This window comes from Lagopus leucura, unplaced genomic scaffold (assembly GCF_019238085.1).
Source record: "Lagopus leucura isolate 7727_CA_CO unplaced genomic scaffold, USGS_WTPT01 Super-Scaffold_100012, whole genome shotgun sequence".
Taxonomy (NCBI): Eukaryota; Metazoa; Chordata; class Aves; order Galliformes; family Phasianidae; genus Lagopus; species Lagopus leucura.
In genome coordinates, this window is record NW_024962267.1 from 11,194,242 (window position 1) to 11,215,819 (window position 21,578).

Genomic DNA, 21,578 nt, shown 5'->3' on the forward strand with positions numbered 1-21,578 from the left:
AGATCAGTAAATAGCAACAGTGTTGGCATTTGCCCGTTACTCAACTGTATGACCGGGGTTTTAGCAAATCTTTGGGGGGGAGACTCTGGTATGGAAGAAAATAGGCTGAACGTTACAGGGTTTTGACTGGGTGGCTGTTTTCCGGTAACGTTTTCCTTACGAGAAGGAAGTGCTGGTAAGGCAGCTTGCCTCAGTCACAACTGTGCAGTAGTGGTGCAAAACATTCACGTCAGCAGCTGTGGCTGGATCGCAGTGGGGCCCTGTGTCCCCTTTGTGGCTGAAGGCCGCCGCTCCCATGGTGGCCTGGGGCTTGTGGCACCGCTTCATTGTACAGCAGCGTATGTGAGCACTTGGCTCAGGAGGGGACTTTATCGCTTCTGGGAGTGAAATGGCTTCTTGTGAAGTGGGGATGTGGTGGGTGCCTCTGGAGCGTGGGTGGAACGTGCTTTGCTCTAGTTGTTAGTGTAGGCCCCCCCAGGCCTGTATATTGTGCCCTGACTTCCACATAAGCTGTGCTTGCAGTTATGCATTACTTTAATCTCATCATTAGACTTAAACCTCATTTAATGCTATTTTCCTCTCTCTCTCCATCTCTTTTTTTTTTTTTTCTTTTCTTTTTTCTTTTTTGATTTTGTGCTGGTTACCTCCTGGCAGAATGGTTTTTGTTAAAATTAGGTGAATATAGTGTTAATCTGTTGTTGCAGCAAGAAGCCCATGGTGTTATAACATAAGGCATAAAAGAATGGGTTAAATCCCTAGAGCTGTATTCTAAGGCTTTATTATTTACTGCATTTTCGCCTCTAAGGGTCCAAACCAAAATGAACGGACTATAACATCAAACCCAACCAAATGTTTTTCTTTATAAACCTCCTGCACTGTTTAAATGTCAAAACTAAATATACCAAACTTGGCAGATTTGTCAAAGATGAACAGGCCTGCCAAGCATTCCCAGCATCAAGACAAGACAGAGAGAGAGGGAGAGGGAGACATCTAACAGCTCCTAAAATATTTGCTGCAAGCACCTGGTGGTATCTGCAGTTTCTTCTACCCAGTGCACCTGCCTTCATATCCAGGATTTCTATGCTCACATGCTTGTTTATATGCTTATTACAGTGCCAGAATAGGACAGTTGCAAAATAAACTCCAGTCCTCACGAGACAAGCACTTTCCTATAAAATAGCCCCTGTGGAAGAGGCTATGAGATTCTGATGTAGGCTCTCAGTTTTTCTAAACAAATTTAAAATACCACCATGTGACTGGACTTATAAATTTTTTTAACCAGGGCTTGTTGTCTGAGATCCTGCGTAAAGAAGAAGACCCTAGGACAGCTTCCCAGTCCCTCCTGGTAAACTTAAGGGCGATGCAGAATTTCCTCAACTTGCCAGACTCGGAACGGGATCGAATCTATCAGGATGAGAGAGAGAGAAGCATGAACCCTAATGTGAGCATGGTGTCTTCAGCAGCCAGCAGCCCAAGCTCCTCTCGAACTCCCCAGGTAAGATGTGATCCTTTGTTTGTTATGTGGTCCTGTGCTAATGTTAGTCCAGGGAAGGAGGTTTTCTCTGCCCTTCCCTTGTATGTTGCTTCCTTTGGTCAGGTGAGTTGTGGGAATCCTTTTATAAGTACTTGGAGAGGCTGTTAAGAGGTGTTTATTGAATTGAAACAAGACTTAGTGATGATTCTAGCTTTGATCAATGCCATAAATGCAAAAAAGAGTATTTGATTTTAGTACCTGAATGGTTGCTTGCGGGCTTTCCAGATAAGAGTATTTTAGACTGTGTTACAGAAAGATTATGTACATAACTTTTTGTCTTAGTGCTCTGTGATGTTCTACAGAACACAGGAAATTTCTGAGCTTGTGGAGAGATTCATATATGTTGCAGTCAAAAACATGCAGTGATTAGGAGCCAACAGTGAGTTAGAAATCAGTGCACTCTGCCTACGAAATGACAATCCTTTAGTTAGTTTACACTAGTAATTATTTGAAGTACAGAAAGTACAGATGGCACAGTGCTAGGGCAGGAGATGATGCATTGAAGCTCTAAACCAGTAAACTTAACGAATCAGGTTTATTAACATTCTGTTCCTATCCACTTCTCTACATAAGTTGTTCCTTTGCGCTAAGAATGAACATGCAGGTACTACCCTGTCATAGTGTATCACCCTTCAGCCAGGCTTCTTGCTGTTCCAGACGTATACTCCAAAAGGGAAAAGGTGATTGCACAGAGACAACAATTAAATATCTTGTCATGACATTTGTGTAACTTGAGTTTGAAATTTCTAATTGTGCAGATGTGGCATCTCGGGTCTAGCACTTCTCTTCATCTGTCATAAACAGGCCTTTGTAACCCTCCTGCTCGGGTACTTCCGCAGTCATGCCGTCTGCAGAGTCTCTGAGTGCTCGCTCAGGCTGTGCATGCCTTAACCATGCTTACAGTATTACTGAGCAATTCTCATCCTGAATACTGGAGCTGCAGCTGCTAAAAATAAGTCTTGGAGCAGGGGGTTAAAGGCATGTAGATCGTCCTTAACGTGTGCTGATTTTGTAGAAACTGTTGAGCTCAGTTCACGTGTTTGGGTGGGCTCTACTGCTACACGTGATGTAAAGAACTGCTTTCACTGAAAGCAAGCACATCTTGCCAAGCGGAATTGAATGCTGAATTTTTGTAGTACGCAAAATTCATTGTTGCATAACTCATAACTGTTTTTAGTTATCTTTCTGTGAAAGCAAAATTCTGAAGGAGAACTGTTTTAACATCTAAATAGTGTAAACTCTTTCTGCATTTATATTTTCACGAAAGAATTAGCTTACTACTGCTAATATTTAGTGCAATAGATTTCATAACTTGAATAGAATAATAATTAAAAAAAAAACCAAACCAGAAAGAAATGGGTGAGTTAGATGCAGTCCGGTGAAAATAAAAATCAGCCCTCTGTCAGATCTGTCACTCTGTCTCTTTCCTCTGTCAAAATAAGAAATCTTCCCCGTGTTCTAGTGACAGCTTTAAGTAAGGAAAATTTTGCTCTTTTTAAGAGTGAAGCATTGTTAGAAAACCATACTCTAGAAATATGTAGCAGCTCGCCCGTCCCTTATTTTCTTGAAGAATTTGGTAGAATATTGTGAGATTTTTTAATCACCAAAAGCAGTGCAGAAACCTTTCTGTACCCAGTGCTTGTCTTGTGCCCACTGGATAAAATTTCCCCAGTCCTCTGAGGGCCAGCACCAGTCAGCACAGGTGCTGTTTTGACAACTTGGACACCTCTGCAAATTAGGCTGCTTCCCAGCTCCTGGGTAGGCAGCTCGGCTACTGTGCTTCCCCATATGCCTGGTATTAGTCCCGATGAGACAAGTTCCTGTTCATATACCATGCAGCCATTCTGAAACATTGCCTCCCCAGGCAAATATGTTGTATACCCCAGATAATGGTGCTTTGGGGGATAGCAGTGCTAACCAGTGAGGAGGAACTATACTGGCCCTTCAAGAATTATGTTACAGTGCTGAAGAAGTTGATTTAATGTCATTTTGAAACATGGTTTCCATAGATACCAATCTCTTGAGGCAGTACTTCTGGGAATGATTTTTTTTAGTGTGCTGGATAGAGCATGGTTAAGCGATGGGACAGCCATGGAGGTGGGCTCATGAGCACAAGGAGTCGCCTAGCTTGACTCTGTCGCTCTGGAACCCAAAGCCCCTCAGGGTATTCCCCGAGCACAGACAGATGTGATCTAGCACCGGTGCGGAGGTGAGAGCAGCAGATCCATCTAGCAAGAGGATGCAAGTGCTTGGGGGAAGAGGTTCTGAGCTTTTAAAGGTTATTGCATACATGTTGCCAACTCTCTTCTCTCTGTCGAAGACCAGCAGTAACTGCTGGGATTTCAGCACTCTAGCATTGTGATTACAAACCCTTTTCTTTGTTTGTTTTCTTTCTCTTTTTTTCACCATTTGCACTGAGACACTTCAATAATGGCAAACTTCTTGCTAATATGAAGATCAATTTTGAATCCAGGCCTCTGGCTTTAAACACTTGCTTATGATATTTCTGTTTAGCACCTGTCGTACCTATTCTGATGCTTAAATAAAAAAGAGCCTGGCTTTCAGGGTGCAGTGGGCAGGCTGGCTCCTGAGTTCTGGCTGTGGAGCTGGCAGTGCAGGAGATCTGTGCAGGACAAGATGTGTTTTGAAACTTTCCTTTATATGCTAATTTTGTCCTCAGAACCTCAGGCCTCACCTTCCAGGCCTTGGCGATTTCAGCTGCTGTGCTAATCAAAGGCTCCATTGCCTGGGAAGACTTTCTTTATACCCTTCGCAGCGCTGCAGTGTCTTCAGTTAAGCTCCACTAAATGAATCCTGACAGATTTGGACAGTCCTCTTCCTTTCCCATGATCTCTTCGTTGCTTTCCTGTGTTCCTCACAACTGTCCTGTCTCTTGTCTATCCCTGAGGATTGAATTTTGGAGCTCGTTGTCCCTGTCAGTCCATCCATGGGGCTGTACCCACTCATGGTCAGGGCCTGTGGATGAGTTTGGCCTTGGCCTCCAGTGGTGCCAGAGCACCAGAGGCCCCGGTCTGCCACAACTGTGCTCCTACTGCCCTAGTCTTAATGCAGAGATGCAGAAATCTCCAGCCCTTTCTCTATGGGTCCTGTTCTGAGAGTGCTGTTGTGTTGGAACAGCCAGGAAACAAGCCAAGGAGGTACAAAGCTGTAGGGGGCTCTTGCTGAGCAGGGCGCACACATTCAGTTGGCCACTGTGCCATGCAGCACTGTGCGGATTGTGCACAGTGATCTCCTGATCCTCAGACTGGCTTCAGAAAGAGAGGAGATACAGGTTGATGAAGGCTTTATCTGCAAGCAGTAGGAAGAGTGATGAGATTGTTGTCTTGATTGAATTTTGTCTCCATTATGAATGTGGGCCTTGGAATAGAAAAGATGTTAGGCACAAGAAGATTTGGAGGAAAGCATAACGAAGTTCAGAAGGCTTGATTTTGCCTAGTTAACCTTGTCATTAACAAAGAGGCATTTGGCCATGCCTACCTAGTTAAAAATTGATATTAGATGTAGCAGCCTTCAAATCTGGTACAATGGCCGGAGCTGGCTGAAAAGGCTTATGATTGGACCAGATGACCGAATATCACCAGGGTTTACGGGAGGTTTGAATCTCTATGAAAATGTGAGCTTTGTGACTTAGCCTAGTTTGTTTCTTAAGACTTTCACATCTCAAGAGAAAATGGGGATTTTATGTGAGTAACCTATGTATTTCCTTAGAAAGATGTAGGATTTCAAGTATCAGCCCTGGCAGGTGAGATCTGAGCTCCAAGAGGCTGCTGGTGCTGTGAGCGCTGCCTCCTGTCCCTCACCTGCCTCCACCGTCTGAGGGCAGCCAAGGCTGAGGAGCTTTAAAATAAAAATCTCATAGAAGCCTACAGCATTGTACTGATAGCAGCCTTGCAAGGGTAGTCCAGCCTGGAGAAGGTACTGGCAGCTCTCTTATTGTCCTTCATTTGTCACAGAAGCTGATGGGAAATCATTCAATTAAAAGGAGTGCAGTGGAATACACAAAATCTCAATATGAGTTTAGGAGAATGAGGGCAGCACATCAAAGGCATGCCAAAGCCCAGCTTTATGAAATGATTTTTTTTTTTTTTCATTTCCACTGATTTCCTAGGTGAAATTAGGTGACTGTCTGGCCAGCATAATGATGATAAGGCTGGGAAACCATACATACTCAAATGACATACGTATAGTTTTAATAAAGGATGAGAGAGACTTGAGGGAGTGCATTAAATTGAGTAATAATTTATTATTTAGAGACCTCTACCCATTTACTCATTTTTTCTGGGAGAATTGTCTCTTCCTCCAAGGTGTAGGCCACTTTTGAAGAGGGGGGAAGAAGGTAGAGGCTGGTGTCAGTGCCGTGGCAGCTAGCTGGCAGAGCAAACTTTAGCGGCTGCCTGCAGCCGAGCGCCCAGCTACCTATCGTGTTGTTGAGCTGCTCAATAAACATGCTGGGAGAGGGAGAGGGGGGAGTTGACAGGGCCTTGTATGTCCTATAGGAATGCACTGCAATTATTTCCAATCACAATTAACCTGATTAGAATAATGGACAGGAAGTGTCCCTCTGTAGCTAATGCAGTTTGGCATCAGCTGACTGAAATCCTTTGATAATTTCTGCACAGATGGCTGGGCTGAAAGCAGCACTTTTTTAATTATTATTTTCATGGTCTCTTGGTAGGCCAAAACCTCGACACCAACAACAGACCTCCCCATTAAGGCGGACGGCGCCAACGTCAACATCACAGCTGCCATTTATGACGAGATCCAACAGGAGATGAAAAGGGCCAAGGTATCTCAAGCTCTGTTTGCCAAGGTGGCTGCCAATAAAAGTCAGGTGAGTGGTAGAGGGGATTTCGTTCTTTTTGGGGTTTTGTTTTTAAAGCCAACTTTGGGGTTGGAGCTAGACCTATATTCTACTCCCACCAATAAAAATACATCTGTTCATACAATAATAATAACCTTCATCTCTGGGGAACCTGTCGTGTTTCTGGCATTTGCCTGCTTAAGTGGTTTCCTTTTTCCTTTTAAAATAGACTGAAAAAAGGACCGGCTAGCAGCTGAGCTTTCCTCCCCATTTTGTACAAACACACATGTCTTTTCCCACTTGTAGCATAGAACTTACACATCTATTAGTAGGACAAGGACCTTCCAAAATGATGATGCCCTTCTTGTTTTGCAGGTAAAAATACTGTTTTCTTAAGTAATTAATGGAAGGAAGATGATGGGGAAACTGCATGTTAGGAAGGTGTTTCCTTTTTTTTTTTTTCTCCTCATGTTGTATGTGCTGCATGCAGTATTGCCATGTGAACACATCAAATCCAATCATTTTTACAAAAAAGATGAGAGGGCACTGCAGTGTGTTCTCCTGGATTAATTTTCACCGTGGATGTAAAAAATACATGTGGGCAAACCTAGGCTGGAGTGAAATTCTTGAAGAGAATCCATTAATTTAAAAATTTCATCCAACTGTTTAAAAAAATATAATGTATCAGTATGAATTTTGTGGAAAGGAGGACGGCATTTTTTGTAGGAAGGACCTCAAGTAGATGATGGTTCCATGTTTCCAACGGTCTCCATTGGAACCGACTGATTACTCTGTGCGAGAAGAGCTGCTTCTGATCCTGAATGAAATTACTCAGTTGTGCTAGGAGAGGGCATCAGTATGCATACAGGAATGCACCAATGCCTCTGTGTGGAAGGGTTAGAAATATCTAGGTGCATGTACTCTACTAAGTACATTTTTTCCCCTCTGTGAAGGAAAGCAATATTGTAGTCATTAAAATAGATGTAAAATAAGAAGTTGAAAGGCATATAAACAAAGCATCAAAGGCTATCAAAGCCCATGGGAGAGCCTTGTCCTTGTTGCAGGTATTTGTGCCCACACATTTGGAGGTCTGATCCATTTTTTCCTTCCTTGTTTAATCGTTAATTTTCTTTGCCTTTTGCTTTATCTTGTCTAAGCACAGGGGTTACAGTCCACAAGCCCTCAGCCCCCCAACAAAATCCCAGGCACAGTATGAAATACATGAAAGGAAAATACCATGGAACCCTCTTAAACTGTTAAATGCATAAAAATCTCATGTACCACATGGCAAAATATAATGAGAACTGGAGCTGTTAAACGAATAAAGCTGTTAAAAGCATAATGCCACTTGGCACAACTACTGTGCATTTAACGGTTTTCCACTGTGTAATAAATGACATATGTGGTAAACGTGCAGTAAATATAAAAACTGCACAATTGATTTTGCAAACGTGCCCCTTATTCTTTACTCCATGCAGATATCAAAGTTCCACCCAGAATCCGGACTGGACAGCTTTTAATAAGCAGCGTGTAGCACAAACTGAATGCCAGCTTTTCTGAAGTTTGGCTTGAAGTTGCTTGTAAGCTTCCTGTCATTATACCCAGAGGCTTCTTGAAATAGAGAGGGACTGAACCACCCAACAGTAATTTGGGTGGCTCACTAGCTTCAGTGTGTGCCAGTTTCTCTGGCAGTGATGCACACTAGCACCAAAACAAAAATAAGCTTCATAGTCTTTCACGTGGAAAAAGAACAGGGCAGATTTTGGAAGCCAGATGCAAAAGGATAAGCACAGGATCCACACATGTTATCGTTTAAAGCAAAGTTACTGCCCATAAAGGTTTTGTTTCTTTCAACAGAGGCAAATAAAGAAGCATTTCTCAGGCTGATGTTTCTTTTGTTTCACAGTCCTGCCAAAGCAATACTGGCTCCCTGGGATGACCCAGCATTTGCCATGCTGAGATGTCATAGCTCTCTGCTGGAGCATGAAAGTGGTTTGTGAGGGAACTGGAAGGCAGGAACAGAGAAGCTACAGCCACAAAGCCTAGTGGTACACGGCTCCCCAGCTCCAAAACTCACCTGTGTGGCCCAGCCCTCGGCCTGACTGGGTGTGCCTGTGCTGTGCTGCAGCTGTCCGTGTGCCCCCAGGGCAGTGTAGTGCTGGAAGTAAGGACATGGCTTTTTATGTAGGGGAGGTGCCGTGACATGGTGGAAAAGTCAGTGTCAGCTTACCTAAATACTAGCTGTGGGGCTTTCCCATTGCTTTGTACAGGTCTGCTGTGCCAGCTGCAGGCTCTCCTGATGACAGTGGTGCTGATTTCACCAGCTCAGTTACATGGTGGGAAGCGCACACTGAAAAGTGTTCATATTTACAAAAGAAAGAGTTTGAAAGAGGGGGAAAAAAAGAGCTAGTCTGAGGGTTTGCTTGGACTCTTCGCCAAGGTTTGTTCACTTGCTGTTCTCCACAGGCCTGGTTTGCATTGCACTGGCTTCCTCTATTATTCCCTCACCCCAGACAACTGAGAGGCTTCCAGTTTGCTAACAAGGCATGTGTTGTGTTGGGCGCTGCTTTTCTGTCAACAGCAATCCACGGTGCTGTGAGATCTTCACAGTTTTAGCAGCCAGTGAATCTCCGACAGGGCTGTTCTGACATTTTATATGTGTGGGGCTGTATGTCGTGTACCCAAGAGGGAATCCAGAGCCAATGGAGGCCTCATTTCATCTCCTGTCTTCATACAGGAAGAGCAGTACCCACTGAGAGCAGTTATTGCAAGTGGCATCATCTACTTATCTATGTGCGGCGTCATCTTATTATCTATATAAGTAGACTTATCTGACTTTAATTTAACAAGTAGCCATCTTTATTCTTAAGTCGTGGCAGATTATTGGTTCAACAGTGAAAGCAAAGGGCAGTTGATAGAAACTGAGGGTACAGATTGTGGACCTCACAAGTCAACATGCATGCAGTGTGCAGGACCACATGGAAATATCGAGGTAGTATGCAAGATTCTCCTTTTAGGGGCTCAAAATTCATAAGGGTCTCAAGCCATTCATTTTAGACATTGACTCATTTGTCAATGTCAAAATATTTTCATTAATATGTATTTTATTCCATGTGACATATCTAGATATTTTTTGTCTTATTTGAGAAGTGTTGTGCATCCCTTTATCCTCAGCAGGAGCTGAAGTGCACAGCACCCTTCAAACTCAGCCTCTAAAGCTGTCATCCCATTCCAGATGCCAGCTGTTAGTGAGGCACCCACTGGACAGCATGCTTCTCTGGGAATACTGCATGCTAGTGATCTTTGTCCCTTAAATGACTAAATCTGGGACCTGTAGTATCACATTGGCAGTGTTTCTGAACGCTGGATTTGGCCTTTTATCTGTGCTTCAGAATCCCCTGGTTATATTTAAATCACATGGAGTTACCTGCGTGCCATTTTGGAGAGATTCGGGTGGCCAGTGTGCCTCTAGAATGGGGCAGTGGGACAGGCAACGACTTTGACCTTGGATTGCTGCAAGTTTGAACCAACTGTCAGGACAGTTCCGACAGACCTCTGGTTTCTGTGTCCAGTTCTGCAGCTTGTCTATGGGTCAAGTATGGGGAAAACCATTTCCCCATCATCTTGTGTCAGTGCTTCCATAACACTATGTAGCAAGGTCACCCCTCTGACCTCAACTAGTGGGGTCCTAGGTGAAGCTGTGCTGTGTAAAGCAAGTTTAGGAATATAGATCTGTTCATAATAAATAGTCGCTTTTGTTTTGATAACAAACAGTGGGAATATCTGACTGGAGCCCTTGCTGAGAGAGGGTAAAGATTGTATGAACGTGAGAGGCTGAACTTCCTACAGCTCTCCCAGGGCAGGAGTCTCTCTGTAATCAACCTGGGCTGTGGAGGAGTGGTGTTGCAGATGGAAGGATCTGACCTCCAGCATCACTAGTTCAGTAAAAGCAGAAAGCCAACACCAGCAACTGAAATTCTTCCCCAAGGGACTAGATTTGTTTTAGTTATACCACAGTAAAGTAAGAGAGAACCCTTTGAGCAGCTTTTGACAAAAAAAAATGTTAAGCTGGCAAAGTTCAGTCTCCAGTTCTTATCTTTGCCTCATTTAAAAATAAACAAATCAAAAATAAATTCAAGTGTTGGGGACAGAAAAGTTGAGGTCCTTCAAGTTAAGAGATATGTGGGGCTGGGGACAGAAATACTTTTTCTGTCATTCCTTCTCTTTTTCCTGACTTTTCCTTGTGAGATCCCAGGCACTAGTCTTGGAGCCTGTTCTCTGGCCAAGGACAGGTTGGAGCCCCACAGTAGGAGTTCACACTGTATGGCTCCCAGCCCCTCAGCCACCACCATCACACTGTTCTTGCTCTGAGCAGAAGGCACAAGTGCTGTGAGAGATGAGCAGTCACCCTCTGAGGCAGGTTTTATCCTTTACCGTCTGTCCCTCCCAACTTATATCCCCTTTTTCAGTATGATGGAATGCCTTTCCTCCTCCTTTTAGCTTAGAATAGGTATTTCCTGTGCCCTTGAACTATTTAGCTTCCAGTGACAATGAACGACAACTAGAAAAAGACAGCTGGTTGTGAAGGTGCATGTAGTTTATGCATATACAGCATTTCTTCCTGCTACAGCACCTCAGTGCCTTTATGATGCTTGTGTGTCTGTACAGCTAGGACTTATCTGTTGTATTGATAGTTTAATGCTCTTGTTACATATGCAGGAAGTACGGAAAGACATTTCTCTCCATGACTGAACTTAAAATTTCTCTGAAGTGTATTTGGGTATCCACTACAGCTTCTACAACAGCGCCTTTCTCAGCCTCTGGGCAAAGCATGGTCACTTGTGGAGCTGGAACTTTGCTCAGGAAGCCATTGACAGACTTGGGAGCTGCTGGCAGGCTGCTTGCCTTAGCTATGAGCCTGCACTACCTCTCGAGTGCAGAGAGAAGCCTGTCTGAATTTGGCACACTGGAAGTATTTTCAGCGAACAGCATCCTTCCCTCTGAGCCCAAGAGGTGTAAGCAGACATGGCGTTCCCATGGGTCCAAGATGTCAGGGTTTGTGTACTTCATTTTTTTTGTATTATTTCTTGTTTTATGAGACTAAGGAGAAACCAGGCCTAATGGAAGTGCTTTGTATTTTTCCTTAAATTTTTGTGGGATGAAAAGTACCGCATGATACAGAAAATTGAAGCTATCGAGTGACTAACCTTGAACTGTACCAAAATGCTCCCAGTAAGGCTTCTCAGGTTTAGTCCCCCTCCCCCCAGCCCTCATCAAGAATTCATTGAAGCCATGACAGAACTCTCCATTACAGTTAGTCTTTTATCCATTTCAGCTTTCTTGATTAGGTTATCTTGAATCATTAGGGGGTTTATTTATTTTAATAGACACTTATTGGATTCATGGAAAGAGAGTTTGGCGACTAAGGAACAAGAGCTGAATATTATCTGCTCATTTCACGCTGCAGAGTCCCAAACTGAGCAGAGGGAAGAGGCTGAGAAAGTTTGACCAGAGGACTCCCTGTGATCCTGTGTAGAAAGGGAACTTTCTCTGGATAATGCATCATTTCTTTTCTAATCTTTCAAGACTAATGCTGATCATTGCTGCTTTTTTTCCTTTTGTCACATATGTTGACATTTTCTGCACTGATGATGCGGGTGAGGAAATGGCCTTTTACATTTATTTTTGAGATTTATTCCTGAATCACTCTTACTAAAAACACTTCATTTGCCTGCTCATACTTTCATGGGAGACCCTAGATAATGTCAGTAGAAAAAACCAACTATATTATTAGTAGTAATTTCAATTTGAAGGCAGGGAAGCACAAGATTCGTTTAGTTAGCTTTATCTAGGCTGGAGATTTCTCACAGTCCAGCACAGTCCATGCAGATGGGCTGCTTGTGAATGAGCCCCATGGACGCACAGCTACTTCCATCTTCCATGGCTCTGAGTAAAGATGCTGCTAGAAGCGTGAGTACTGGCCTGTAACCCCAACTAACTTGTTCTCAACTTTTCCTATGTACTTGTACTTCAATCAGAAATTTGGTCCTTGATTGACCAGAGGTTGATCACCATTCTGCAGTATGCTTGTGCATACGTTCTTTGAGTGCTGGAAAACCTGATCTCGTTGTAGCCTGGTAACTCTGAGTGCCACAGCAACCTCCCCTGCTCTAGGGTAAGACTAGCAAAAGTGAAGGGGTCAGGCTGTAATAAAACGGCTCAGGATAAATAAGAAGAGAATATGGCTTGTGACTGTTGCACCACATAACTGTCCCTCAAGGGGGTTTTGGTGTGCCAGGGCTAATGCCTTGATGTAGTAAGCACGCTGTTTCTTTAACAGCATAAAAGCACAATGGGAATGGATGGCTTCCTGCAGATATTTGTTGATGTTTGCTTAGCTATGTGGAAATGTATTTGATTTTGAGACAGAGAGAGAGGTCAAAAATAGGAAATTAATGTGATATTATTTGTTTTATCAAATAAAATGCTTAGAAGATGTTTATCTTGTCTCACAAGAGCAACAGAAATAAAGGCTGACACTTCTCTGCAGCTCTCCTTAGTGAGCTGATTTGGGCTGCGTTCTCGATGCCTCTACAAGTTTTGGGGTGAAATGAAGGAAGTTCTGAGTAGAATTCCTTGTAACCACAAGCACTGGGTGTGCCTGACTGTAGAGCCAAAAGCATCTTTAATTGTGCTGTTTTTCCTCCTCTTATTTTTAATGGAAGACACTCCCATTTAAGAACCTTAGAAGCTGACAGAAAGGGCTGGATTATGCCACCCATACTGATGCATCAAACCCTCCTGGTAACTGTGGCACACAAGGGGCTGGTTGTGCTGTGTTGTGAGACTTGTGATGTGCAGGGGAAGCACGATCAGAAACGCAGTGTATTGCAGCTCTGGGGAAGGATGTGTTATTTGTTAGGTTTTTAGAGTATGTTCGCATAAGTTGAATTTACTTGTAATAAAATGAGCTCAGATGTTGTGGATGAGCAAGGGAAAAGGTGGCAAGATAGCATCTTGTTCTTTACTTTTCCTTCTTTGTGCCAATAAATGCAGCTATAGATGAAAATTTGCTGTAAATGGCTGTAGCTCCAAGACTTCTGTATGTTAGCATTTCTTAATTCTTCTGGAAAGCGCTGTGTAACGTACACAGACCCAAAGAAATAAATAAGAGAAAATAAAAAAATTGCGACCAAAAAACCCCAAGTTGATTTTTTTTAACAGAAAAAGGGGATTTGTGTATTAATAATTCATGAGTTCTCATTGAACATGCACGAAGAAACGGTGCTATTCAATAGAGAATACTGTCATCTGTCACTGTTTTATTTGACATTTACACTTTTTTTTTTTGCCTGGTACTGCAAAACTTTCTTGGATGGCGTGATAAGATTATTTAAATAAATAATTAAGGAATCCAATGCAGACTTTTCATCTGTATGTGGGGAAGGCGGTTACTTGCGATCATAAAGAACATGCGAGTATGCTGCAGTGCCGTGTTTGCTCACATACTAACCCAAGCTATCACCTAGTAAGCAGCCCCAAAAATGGATGGAGTCTTGAATGGAGGGATGAGGGAATGGGTACTCAAATAAATAAAGAGAAAGGTAGGAAAAGAGCAGTGAAAGGAGAGATGTGATGCAGATCGGCATGCACACGCACGTGGTGGGTACGTGCATCTATGTGTGGGGGTGAGCAAACGATAGCTGTTGTGAAGAAAGCTGCCACAAATACGTTGCTGTTACTGGTGGAAAAATAAATATTTATAAATGGCATTGGGGAGATCCAGTCGCACAAAATGTGAGAGAAGACAGGGCATTTAGCACAAAGACAATTCAGAGTTAGGCGCACCTTGCAATTTCTTGCTAATATTAGGCTCATGAAAATCTTTCTGCTCTGTAGGTTAGTTATTATTTATAAAAATCACAGAACCAGCTGATACATTCATAAGCTAATTATTGTAGCAGCTGGGTACACATGGTGCAATATGTCTGAGGCTGTGAAGTATCACAGATTTCTTGGGGCCTGCTGTGGTGGGGGTGTGCTGTTGAAGGCTAGATCCCTTAATCTGATCAGCCAAGCAAATACTTTGTGGGGAAACTGGATTAATATCTCTCTAAATACCATGGATGTGCTTCACCTTCAGAACCAGGCTCCTTTAAACGTGCCATTAGCTTATCTCCTTCGGGGAATTGAGAAGTTCTCAGGTGTCCTCAGCATGACGGTGTCTTTGCCTGGTGCCTGCCTTTGCCAGAAATTAATTTCGTTTGCTCATGTCTGCACACATGGTCACACTGCAGTCTAATCTTTTCCCTAATAGCTCCAAGGTCAGGACCTCGCATGTTGCCAGGCAAATTGAGCGCTACCCTTCTTAAAGACTAATGGCAGCGAGTGCGTTGTCCATAATGAGGCCTGTAGTGTTGCTCTAAGTGATTGTAATGAGCGCCGATTATAACGGGACAGATAAATCAAGATGCAGCCCTTGCTGTTGGGCTGGCTGGGCCAGCTCTAGGGAGTGGAGCCTCCTCCACTGAGGAGCTGGGCAGTCCATGGCCCTTGGGAGAGGGAGAGCCGTTCTGCCGCAGGCCTGTCCTGTGCTGGGCTCGGCTCCAGCAGGTACAGGGCTTTGCCTTTATCTGCTGCTGAAGGATTGGTCCAGGTGCTATGGCATCCCTGGGGACGTATTAAACATACCTGCATGAAACGTTTGAAACAGTTCTGGTGGAAACTTACTCAGGTCAGTGAAAAGCAGGGAGAAACACGAGTTTGTTTTTTCCACAGATGGTTTGTTTTCCATCTCAAAAGTTATTTCCTTTGTATGGCGAAGCCCCCGAGAACTCACCGTGGAACTGTGAGATTTTTTCCCCTTTATTTTCTCCAAATGAAAGTTTATGGGGATTTCTAAGCTGAGGAAGGGGATTGAGGAGTGCTGAGGACAAGAGATGTGGTCAAACTGAATTGAAATGCAGGCATCACCTGGCTGAGATTACCCAAAGACTAGTCAAAATACTTGGAAAAATATAGATTTTTTTTTCTTTCTCCTAAGTAAATGATTAGATATCTTGTTTTCATCCTTGCCCCACTACCCCCCAGCCCTCTTAGTTTATTGCAAGAAAAGATCAGGTCTGCACAAATGTGGCCTCTCACTTGTAAAAACAAGGCAGTGTTGTGTTACAGATTAGTTTATAAATCCCTAGTGGCTTCACAGTTCAGTGCCTACAGCTGCTGCAGATGGGCCTGGGTTTTTGTCTCTTCGCTGTGCTGCAGCCGGCAGTTGAAGGAGAAAATGGAATGATCAGGTTATTAACATGTAGGCCGCGAGGAAGAGGCTGCACAATGAGAACAGCTGGTGTTGCTGTCTTGGCTGATGCAGCGGAGATAATCAAATCTTGCCTTTTTTGGGGGGTGAAGGCAGAAGACATAGTGGAGAGTGAGACAAACAACGGCTCATGATATAATATGCAGGGTTTATAATGCATGTTAGAAGTTGTCAATGGCTTACAAGTTGTGATACAATAAAGCAATAAAAAAAAGTCCTGTATGGGCCTCTAATGAACCTGTCTGTTCAGCTTGCTCTTGTCTCTGTTTGGAAAAACACAATTTTGGCTACTTCTTGTACTATACGGTTTTAACGTTGATCAAGTCACTTTTTAGGTATCGTAAGGTGTCTGTTGAAGTGGCGTCAAACTGCTGAGTTGCAGCTCAAAAATGATGGGTTATAGAGCTACTAGGTAAAATATTTTGACAGGAGTCACTAAGGCGTGTTGACAGCATCCTCAGCATTATCTTCTCGTTTTCTGTCATTTGCATCCTGTCTCCTTGTGCACACGCACAGGAGAGGCACTGCTGTCCTCAGCCCCACGTGGGCTGGCTGCGTCCCCCACAAAGGAGCAGCAACAGACCCATCCCTGGGTGACTGCTGGGGACCTGGGGTCACCCCCACACATGCTTAGAGCATGTGAGGCTGTTCTCACCTTACAGCTTCTGCCACCTTACCCTCTGCCTGGCTTTGTGTTTTAGGGTTGTTTCCGTCTCCTGAAGTGCTGGTACTTCCTACTGCAGTGCTCTGAGCTCTCAGTCCCTCTGGAGCAGTCCAGAAGGATTTAGTACAGTGGTAACTTTTTGAGATCTAGTCACGCAAAATGTGAGAGAAGACAGGACATTTAGCACAAAGACAATTCAGAGTTAGTTTCAAACTAACTATTCAACAAAATAGGACTTATAAACTCGATTATTAGGATCACTAGCTGATCCTAATTACGATTATTTCCAACTAGCATCTCTCTTTAAGTCTGCTTTAAGTCTGGCTGATGTTCTGTTCACATCTAGTTCCTCAGTGCTTAGCGAATTAACTGTGCTGACCCTCCTGTTGCAGGGCTGGCTGTGCGAGCTACTTCGCTGGAAAGAAAACCCAAGTCCAGAAAACCGCACCCTGTGGGAGAACCTCTGCACCATTCGCCGCTTCCTGAATCTTCCTCAGCATGAGAGGGATGTGATCTATGAGGAGGAGTCCAGACATCACCACAGTGAGCGTATGCAGCATGTTGTCCAGCTCACTCCCGAGCCTGTACAGGTCAGAGTGCTAACTTCCTTCTCAAGGAGTTTTTGCAGGGAAACAGCCAGTGGAAGTAGACAAAAGCAACTGGTTTGAGCTTCCCTGTGGTTGGCAAGTTGAGACACACCAATTTATATCTGCCTGTAGGACTGCATGCAAACCTCAGCTCTCAAGGTATAAGCAAGCTCCCTGTGTGAATGCTGCAGCGTGTATGCGAGTGTGTGCAGGTTTGTGTTGGTGGCTCAAGAAGAGAGATGTGCCAGATCATGCCACCACCAACTGCAAGGTCAGCACTGTGATGTTATGGAGCTCCCATCGTGTCAGTAGCTGTGTTGTGACTGAAGCAATTTAGCTGCCTAAAGCTGCTGGCATTTGGAAGAGCACGAATGTGTTCCTCAGCAGCAGCAAGAGAAGCATACAGCTGGTTAGGAAGAGGAGCAGGAGCAGGGTTAGGTCAGTTGTTCCTCCTCACAGAACCTGAGCTCTTCTGATGCCTGCTCTTTAACTGTGTCCAACAGGCAACTGCAGTCATAGTTTGTAGTTTCTCTCTCAGCCTGACAGGTATCTCTAATAGCTAATGAGGCATGTTACAAAACTGAATGTGTGTGGTAGTGGTCAGAAGAGACTCAGGACTGGTCTGAAGTGAGAGCTGGACTTCAAAACTTAAGAGATGCTTTCTTCACTCCACATTTTTGTGAACCCAAAATTTAAAACAGTTACCTGTTTTCATAGTGGAAGGAGAGGTTGTGAGTGTTACTTGCACTTTGGCCATGTTGCCAAACATTAGAGCAGCTGTTGATCTGAAGGCTTTCTGTTAGGTGTTGTTTTAAAAATTAACCAAAATGAATGCTGCTATTCAACTGCAGGGATCTTTCCACAAGACACTTGCAAGTGTCATGAAATCAGTGAGACCTGTGAATAGTAGAGGAAGGGATAAGGCCAGGAATGGGAAGAACTTTCCAGAGAGGCAGATTGTTGGGTGGGTCGGCTCCAGGAACAGTGTGGCAGCTCCAGTTCTGAAAAAGCTTTTTATTCTTCTGCTCGTTTTAAGTTATGTTATCTAGGTTGTCAGCATTCTTTAGTGGTACTTCTGGAGAATGGGGTGGGAAGTAAGGGAATGTTACGGAATCAAGGCCACTGTTGAGAGAGGGCAAAAGTGTGATAGGTGACAGCAGTCAGGATGTAGGGAGGACTGATGTGTGACAGTGGTTGAAGCTCAGGAGAACTTGGGGGACAGAGACCAAATGAATGAGAAGGGGATGTATATGCTCAATCTAAAAAATCTGCAGTAACGCTTTCCATAGCAGAACACTGTCACTGCTGGCCCTCACAGCCATTTCACCTGATTGTATTGTGCAACGATTGTCAGTCAGCTGTGTTTCTCTCTGATAGTCTCAGGGTTCCTCCTCTCACCTTTTCTCTCCCCCTTATGGTTTGATCACAACTTGCACTGCTGTGTGACTCTTTCTGTGAACCCTGGAATTCAGCCTATGCTCTTTGTCTCTGCTCTTGTTCTGCTGCTGCTAGAACTGTTGCGAACAATCTATTCACCTTTCTCAAAGGTGGGAGGTTTTCCCATGTAGTCCTGCCCCTCTTAAAACACCTTTGTCTCACCAAGATTAATTACTGCCTACTTCGGTCTCCTTTGTCTCTTCTGCTGTTGACTTCCTCCTTGATCTTCATTTTGTCTTTGCCTAGAAGAAAAAAAAAATTGTGGTTCCTGGTTTTCAGATTCTCAAAGCTTTACAGTAAAGGAAGTGCTGTAATTAATATTGCAAGTTTTGGCTTCGATGTTCCCAAAAGTTTGTGAGATCTTGAAGGCAAGGAACTACAGAAGGGTAAAGGGTTGAGCTAATACATGGGAAGATGACTAGAATTGCGTAATTTGAACAAATTAATCCAGTTGTGGTGCCCACACCAAGCAGGAAATATCCTCTAAGGGATAGTGTGAAGAAAAAGTTTCCTTGAGCTCTCATTGGTGACCTTGTTGATTAGCCTACTTTCTAAGTCTTCTGCATATCACTTCGCTGTGTAGGGCAGGTCGGCTCTTCTGAGTGACATGTTACAGTGCATTGGAATGTGATGCATTTGTATTTGTCAGCAAGTTACAAAGCCATGGATTAATTATTTATTACAGTCAAAATATGAAAAATGAAGAAAAATAAATGGAACCAGCTGGCAACTACATAAAACAAAACTCTGGAGACCCTGGTATATGGTTGATACGGTAGGCTTGTGTTTTGAGGGCGTTGCATTTTAGAGCTATGTTTGCCCATCCAAAAAGCCCAGTAGGCTTCTGCATGGCATGCTACACCAGTGCAAGACACAGGAGGCTCAGTGTCCACCTGCTACCTACTGCACCAAGCAGTTTTTGTGCCATTTTCAGTCTCTGAGATTTGGATTGTTTCAGGCAGCAAGGTTAGCTCTTTGGCTTTGCTGCAAGGGTCAGTATTAGGCAATTAGCTGTGAAGAATCAAAGACAGCAGCAAGAGACATAAAACAGAGGTCCTCACACTTGCAGTCGCTGGAGATTTTGTGACACTTTACATAAGGGTAGGGGTCTTGGGCTCAACTCCTGGCCAAACTCCAGGCCAAGTAATTACATTCTGCCTATCTGAAATTCCCTCTGTAGTGTCAAACGAGGAAGCAATGCTGATTTCCTTCTCAAAGCAGTGGTGGGTGCAGAGTGTCTGTTGTGGTGCCATTGTGCATTTTAGCAAAGGTAGAAACATTGAAGAGCTGCAGAAGCTGTCCTACTTTGCTTTGCAGACTTTGCTAGTGAAAAGTGCACTGTAAATCAGGCCTTTACGTGCAGCCTTGATGTCACGATGACAAACCTTTGAAGGAAGTATGAGTAGCAGTGCTGAAAATAATAGCAGGTGTAGTGCTGTAACTCTGAAGCAGGCAGGAGTCTCTTACCTCTGTTTTCTTTCTGCTTAGCCATTCTTCCTGCCTGCTGTGAAAGACTTGGTGCGTGTACGGTGTACGGTATTTTGTTCCTGATGCTTGAGTCTCTCTCTCCTCCAGTGATGAGGCAGAGCCTGAAATTGGGCTGCCCCACGCTGTTGCCAGAGCACCCTGTCACCACAGCCAAGCCCTTGCTGGGCTGGAGCACCTCTCCATCAGGCTGGAAGAACCTACTGGTTGTCATCGTGAGGCACGGCCAAACAAAAGAGAGTGGATGTATCAAGTATAGCCTTTTCCCAGCACTGCTTCTTGGAAATGGCAAAGAGTTCATTGTGCTGGGCTCTGTGTAGTTCATGTGGTGATTATGGGGTTGGGCACACCTTCAGTGAGGGGATCACCCTGAGGCTGCTGTGGTTTCTGTACAGTCACGGCAAGGTGAGTCCAATGGGGCAGTCGTAGTGCTGTGGAAGTTGGACGGAACTTGGCTCCTGATGTTTGAGGGACTGTCAGTTCTCCTGTGGTAGGTTGTTGCCCTCTGTTCTGTGGCACTAGCCCATGCCTCACTGTTTAGTTTCAGGCTTGGTACTTTACAAATAAACATTTTTTTTTTTTCTCTTCCATTAGATTTTTCCTGTCAGCCATATATTAGGCCATTTAATTATATATTTTCCTATTTCTGAAATGAAAAATGTGTGCAGTGGAAGCTTAATGCACAAGGAATTCTTCCCTGCACACTTGATTTATTTGTTATTGTGTGGAGAAGTCATAAAATCTGAGCCCTGTGGAGCTCTGTGACATGGCAGTGCTCTCTGGCAGCATTGCGTGTGACCATATGGACATGCTGGGGCATGGACTCTCCTACACACGCCAATTGCAGAGCATCCACGCTGCACCTACACAGTGCTGTGCATTGCTGTGCAGGCCGACACAGCCTGCCACAGCCTCAGGTACGCACTGAGTGGCTCTTCGCCCTCCAATTCTGTGCAGTATGTTGCCATCAATGTGTTCTGCTGTGAGACCAAGGAGACCCGTGAGCTTGTGCCTAGCTGGATCCCACAGATACTTCACCTCTGATTTATAGAGTGTCCCAAGTCACAGGCTGCTAGGGATGAGAGGCATGCTGGAAAGCAGCATTGTATTTTTGCAGGCCTCTCATCCTCTTCCGCCACCGTCAGGTGTGGGATCCTGATTGGAACTTTGATCTGGCCCAGCCTGGCTCTTTTTACACAGATTTGCTGGACAGCCACTTTGCAGCAAGCAGTCTTCACACTTCTGTGTTCAGCTTCCTGCTCTGCACAGGTGAGACTGCCCTGTCATGCTTTCTGTTCCTCGCCAAATCCCACTGCTCCCAGCTGTTCACTGGCATTGGACCTTCCTAGCATGTTGATGCTGAGAGGTGCCTCCAGCCCTTTCCTGCTGCTAACCAGGGATTTGGTGTTTGTTACAGACATGCCGGGACACAGTAAATCTAATTTCTCTCCCTTCTCCCACTATTTGTCTGCTGTATACAAGGTGACCACTCTGGAGAATAGCTGTGTTGCCTGACACTTTAATATGGTGCTAATTCATTGTTAATTGCTGGGGCAGAGAAACCTGACTCAGTTGGGAAAATGATGAATGAAGCTGTTGTCTCTGGAGTGTTAGGGTGGATAAGCCATTTCTCTGGAGCCACAAGCCACCACTACAGCAAAGTACCTGCTATTTCAAAAGCAGGGAAACCTCGCCTTTCATTTCCTGCATAAGATACCAGAGAATCTTCTGAA

The 21,578-nt window shown here is 44.2% G+C and overlaps 1 protein-coding gene across 1 annotated transcript in view; it reads left to right on the top strand.

The window, feature by feature from the left end:
- The window catches only part of SATB2 (SATB homeobox 2), a 124,256-nt gene that overhangs the window by 83,511 nt on the left and 19,167 nt on the right, over positions 1-21,578 (top strand). Inside the window, 3 exon segments of the mRNA XM_042874587.1 lie at positions 1,283-1,495; positions 6,231-6,386; positions 16,729-16,926. Of these exon segments, the coding sequence (XP_042730521.1) occupies positions 1,283-1,495; positions 6,231-6,386; positions 16,729-16,926 (567 nt within the window).